Raw genomic sequence first — 6000 nt, 5'->3', positions numbered from 1 at the left:
GATCTCCCAGACACTGGAACACACACACACTAAGGTTGGCAGGACTGACAGACCGCCGTCCGCCTGCCCAACGATCTCCCAGACACTGGAACACACACACACTAAGGTTGGCAGGACTGACAGACCGCCGTCCGCCTGCCCAACGATCTCCCAGACACTGGAACACACACACACTAAGGTTGGCAGGACAGACAGACCGCCGTCCGCCTGCCCAACGATCTCCCAGACACTGGAACACAGACACACTAAGGTTGGCAGGACTGACAGACCGCCGTCCGCCTGCCCAACGATCTCCCAGACACTGGAACACAGACACACTAAGGTTGGCAGGACAGACAGACCGCCGTCCGCCTGCCCAACGATCTCCCAGACACTGGAACACACACACACTAAGGTTGGCAGGACAGACAGACCGCCGTCCGCCTGCCCAACGATCTCCCAGACACTGGAACACACACACACTAAGGTTGGCAGGACAGACAGACCGCCGTCCGCCTGCCCAACGATCTCCCAGACACTTTGAGAGAAACACATAAAACGTTACAGCTAGCTTAGCATCGAGCAGCAAGTTATAGATAGCTTAGCATCAAGCAGCAAGTTATAGATAGCTTAGCATTGAGCTTCAAGTTATAGATAGCCTAGCGTTGAGCAACAAGTTATAGATAGCTTAGCATTTAGCAACAATTTATAGATAGATTAGCGTTGAGCAACAAGTTATAGATAGCTTAGCGTTGAGCAACAAGTTATAGATAGCTTAGCGTTGAGCAACAAGTTATAGATAGCTTAGTGTTGAGCAACAAGTTATAGATAGCTTAGCATTGAGCAACAAGTTATTGATAGCTTCCCTATGGAAAAATTATATATTGGAATATATTTCAAGAAAATATAAATATGAAGGGAAAATGTATTTGTCAAATATATAGATAAATAAAATATATGTACATATACTTGTAAAACATTCATGTAAAATACACAAATCACCACTCACAGCCACAGTCTACCCGATGATAATGTTGAGTCTCTGTTGACCTCTGATATCTTAGCATTAGGTTTCTAAAGTGGTGTTTTGTAATGTCGAGTCTCTGTTGACCTTTGACCCCTTAGCATTAGGTTTCTAAAGTGGTGTTTTGCAAATGTTGGATCACTGTTGCAGTTGAAAATACACACTGCAGCTATTGACATATAGCCTTTTGACATTTAGCCTATTGACATATAAATTAGCTAGCTTTATTGAAGGTTTTGGGTCTCTGATAGAACTGGCTAGATAGCTTTAGTGAGGGTTGGGTGTCTCTGATAGAACTGGCTCGCTAGCTAAATTAGCTAGCTAGATTAATGATAGCAAAACATAATAATAATAGTAGTAGTAGTCATCATCCTCCTATGTTTCCATCCTGGCATACCATGGAAGAACTGTCTGAGTATGACGTCGTTTGGCTAAGAGGTTTGCTGATGTCAACGTTATGATGGTTGTCGGTGGTGGCTACGGTATGGGCAGGCCTAAGCTGTGGACAACGAACACTATTACATTTTATCATTGGCAATTTTAATGCACAGATATACCGTGACGAGATCCTAAGGTTTGTTGTTTGATTGTCGTGCCATTCATCTGCCGCCATCACATGGTTCAGCATGATAATGCACAGCCCCATGTTGCAAGGATCTATACACAATTCCTGCAAGCTGAAAATGTCCCAGTTCTTTCACGTCCTGCATACTCATCAAACATGTCACCCATTGAGCATGTTTAGGATGCTCTGGATCGACTTGTATGACAGCGATTTCCATTTCTTGACCATTTCCAGAAACTTCGCACAGCCATTGAAGAGGAGTGAAACAACATTCCACAGGCCAATCAGCAGCCTGATCAACTCTTTGTGAAGGAGATGTTGTGCTGCATGAGGCAAATGGTCACCAGATACTGGCTGCTTTTCCCTGGTATCTGCCAAACCCAGATTTGTCCGTCAGACTGCCAGATTGTGAAGAGTGATTCATCACACCAGAGAATACATTTCCACTGCTCCAGAGTCCAATGGTGGTGAGCTTTACACCACACCAGTCTACGCTTGGCATTGTGAATGGTGATCTTAGGCTTGTGTGCGGCTGCTTGGCCACGGAAACCCATTTCATGAAGCTCCCGACGAACAGTTCTTGTGCTGCCGTCACTTCCAGGGTGTTACAACCGAGGACAGATGATCTTTAGGCGTTACACGCTTCAGCACTCGGTGGTCCTGTTCGAGGCTGAGTCGTTGTTGCTCCGAGTCATTTCCACTTCACAGGAACAGCACTTACAATACACCAACTGTACCGCAGCAGTATCCACATACAGTGGGTCCTGCTTTAAGTCTTATTACTGCAGAATTATATATATATATGTATATGGTTATTTAAGAACCACTGGTACCATCAATGCTAGTTAGTGCTAGTTTGAACACAAGGGGGCATCTTTGAGAAGCATTTGATGGCCTTCAATAGTGGCTGTACTAGAGAATTTAAAACCTTTTTATTGTAAGACCATAGTATATGAGACTGATTTTAAGAAATTTTGCTTAATTGATTTGATTAATATTATGGTGTTTCTATTACAAGAAAAATGAAAACAATCTGTTAGGACAGAACGGAAAATATGGCGCTGTGCAACGTGACGGCCGGGAATAGGCGACAGTACTGGGCTATATAGCTATATAATGCATTGTCGTGTGGGCATGTGCTAGACTGGGGTTCAATTCCCCAATGGGTGGGAAGGAGTAGGCTGTCCTTGTAAATAAGAAGATGTTCTTAACTGACTTGCCTAGTTAAATAAGTCAGAGCAGTGTGAAACGGACCAGTCTCCGTGCTCGTCTCAGAGCAGTGTGGAACGGACCAGTCTCCGTGCTCGTCTCAGAGCAGTGTGAAACGGACCAGTCTCCATGCTCGTCTCAGAACAGTGTGAAACGGACCAGTCTCCGTGCTCGTCTCAGAGCAGTGTGAAACGGACCAGTCTCCGTGCTCGTCTCAGAGCAGTGTGAAACGGACCAGTCTCCGTGCTCGTCTCAGAGCAGTGTGGAACGGACCAGTCTCCGTGCTCGTCTCAGAGCAGTGTGAAACGGACCAGTCTCCGTGCTCGTCTCAGAGCAGTGTGAAACGGACCAGTCTCCGTGCTCGTCTCAGAGCAGTGTGAAACGGACCAGTCTCCGTGCTCGTCTCACAGCAGTGTGAAACGGACCAGTCTCCGTGCTCGTCTCAGAGCAGTGTGAAACGGACCAGTCTCCGTGCTCGTCTCAGAGCAGTGTGAAACGGACCAGTCTCCGTGCTCGTCTCAGAGCAGTGTGAAACGGACCAGTCTCCGTGCTCGCCTCAGAGCAGTGTGAAACGGACCAGTCTCCGTGCTCGTCTCAGAGCAGTGTGAAATGGACCAGTCTCCGTGCTCGTCTCAGAGCAGTGTGAAACGGACCAGTCTCCGTGCTCGTCTCAGAGCAGTGTGAAACGGACCAGTCTCCGTGCTCGTCTCAGAGCAGTGTGAAACGGACCAGTCTCCGTGCTCGTCTCAGAGCAGTGTGAAACGGACCAGTCTCCGTGCTCGTCTCAGAGCAGTGTGAAACGGACCAGTCTCCGTGCTCGTCTCAGAGCAGTGTGAAACGGACCAGTCTCCGTGCTCGTCTCAGAGCAGTGTGAAACGGACCAGTCTCCGTGCTCGTCTCAGAGCAGTGTGAAACGGACCAGTCTCCGTGCTCGTCTCAGAGCAGTGTGAAACGGACCAGTCTCCGTGCTCGTCTCAGAGCAGTGTGGAACGGACCAGTCTCCGTGCTCGTCTCAGAGCAGTGTGAAACGGACCAGTCTCCGTGCTCGTCTCAGAGCAGTGTGAAACGGACCAGTCTCCGTGCTCGTCTCAGAGCAGTGTGAAACGGACCAGTCTCCGTGCTCGTCTCAGAGCAGTGTGAAACGGACCAGTCTCCGTGCTCGTCTCAGAGCAGTGTGGAACGGACCAGTCTCCGTGCTCGTCTCAGAGCAGTGTGAAACGGACCAGTCTCCGTGCTCGTCTCAGAGCAGTGTGAAACGGACCAGTCTCCGTGCTCGTCTCAGAGCAGTGTGAAACGGACCAGTCTCCGTGCTCGTCTCAGTGTGAAACGGGGCTAAACAAGTTGTAGGCTTTTGATTCAAATCCTATTGCTTCTAACTTCAATATGTTCTTTAAATAAATAAGACCTACACCACTTTTAACAGCTCATCACTCAACACTAGTGAGACTCATGTCACCTACAGTATATAGAAAACAGTATATGAAAAACGAAAAGGGAAAAGAGACACAGACAAATACAGAGATACGGCCTCCTTTGTTCACCAGTTTTATTGCTTCTTTAATCAGAACAACAGTATTCAGCTGTGCTAACATAATTGCAAAAAGGTTTTCTAATGATCAATTAACCTTTTAAAATGATAATCTTGGATTAACTAACATAACGTCCCATTGGAACACCGGAGTGATGGTTTCTGATAATGGGCCTCTGTACGCCTATGTAGATATTCCATTAAAATCAGCTGTTTCAGCTACAATAGTAATTTACAACATTAACAATGTCCATACTGTATTTCTGATCAATTTGATGCTATTTTAATTGACAAAAAATTGTTTTTCTTTCAAAAACAAGGACATTTCTAAGTGAACCCAAACTTTTGAACAGAGTGTAAATCAATATATAATTTTTCCGTACGGGTTAGTGTCGAGCAGCAAGTTATAGCTAGCTTAGAATCAGGCAGAAAGTTATAGCTAGCTTAGCATTGAGCAGCAAGTCATAGCTAGTTTAGCATCGAGCAGCAAGTTATAGCTAGCTTAGAATCAGGCAGAAAGTTATAGCTAGCTTAGCATTGAGCAGCAAGTCATAGCTAGTTTAGCATCGAGCAGCAAGTTATAGCATTATAACATTAACTCTTGGAAAAAGTTTGGTGCATGATACATTAAAATATTTCATGGAAACACAGACACACACCTGATGATGACGATGACGCTGTCAAAGCCGTTGTACGGGTTCTTGATATAGCCGAAGAGTCCGAAGGCCAGCAGCTTCAGCAGCATCTCCAGACTGAAGAGACTGGTGAACACTAGATTACTGATTTCTAGGATGTCAGTCAGCTCCTGGGGCTAGGGGGGAGGGAGAGAGAGAGAAGAGACTGGTGAACACAAGATTACTGATCTCTAGGATGTCAGAGAGAGAGAGAGAGAGAGAGAGGGAGAAGGAAGGAAGTAGAACTGTAGTGTGGCCAGTAGGGGACAGTAGGGGACAGTAGGGGACAGTAGGGGCCAGTAGGGGACCGTATACTGTGTCTGGGTTATAGTAGTACTGTAGTGTGGACAGTAGGGGACAGTAGGGGACAGCAGGGGACAGCAGGGGACAGTAGGGGCCAGTAGGGGACAGTAGGGGACAGTATGCTGTATCTGGGTTATAGTAGTACTGTAGTGTGGCCAGTAGGGGACAGTAGGGGACAGTAGGGGACAGTATGCTGTGTCTGGGTTAGAGTAGTACTGTAGTGTGGACAGTAGGGGACAGTAGGGGACAGTAGGGGACAGTAGGGGCCAGTAGGGGACAGTAGTGGCCAGTAGGGGACAGTAGGGGACAGTAGGGGACAGTAGGGGCCAGTAGGGGCCAGTATGCTGTGTCTGGGTTATAGTAGTACTGTAGTGTGGCCAGTAAGGGACAGTAGGGGACAGTATGCTGTGTCTGGGTTATAGTAGTACTGTAGTGTGGACAGTAGGGGACAGTAGGGGACAGTAGGGGCCAGTATGCTGTGTCTGGGTTATAGTAGTACTGTAGTGTGGACAGTAGGGGCCAGTAGGGGACAGTATGGGCCAGTAGACTTCCGGCGCCGACAGAGATGGCCGCCTCGCTTCGCGTTCCTAGGAAACTATGCAGTTTTTTGTTTTTTTACGTGTTATTTCTTACATTAGTACCACAGGTCATCTTAGGTTTCATTACATACAGTCGAGAAGAACTACTGAATATAAGATCAGCGTCAACTCACCATCAG

At 47.1% G+C, this 6000-nt stretch overlaps 1 protein-coding gene across 1 annotated transcript in view; it reads right to left on the bottom strand.

Annotated features, from left to right (window-relative positions):
* The window catches only part of LOC135536232 (voltage-dependent T-type calcium channel subunit alpha-1H-like), a 106214-nt gene that overhangs the window by 41778 nt on the left and 58436 nt on the right, over positions 1 to 6000 (bottom strand). Inside the window, 1 exon segment of the mRNA XM_064962598.1 lies at positions 4965 to 5116. Within this exon segment, the coding sequence (XP_064818670.1) occupies positions 4965 to 5116 (152 nt within the window).

Source organism: Oncorhynchus masou, unplaced genomic scaffold (genome assembly GCF_036934945.1).
Source record: "Oncorhynchus masou masou isolate Uvic2021 unplaced genomic scaffold, UVic_Omas_1.1 unplaced_scaffold_580, whole genome shotgun sequence".
Classification (NCBI taxonomy): Eukaryota; Metazoa; Chordata; class Actinopteri; order Salmoniformes; family Salmonidae; genus Oncorhynchus; species Oncorhynchus masou.
Note: the sequence above shows the minus strand (reverse complement) of the source record. Positions and strands in the feature narration are given on the sequence as shown.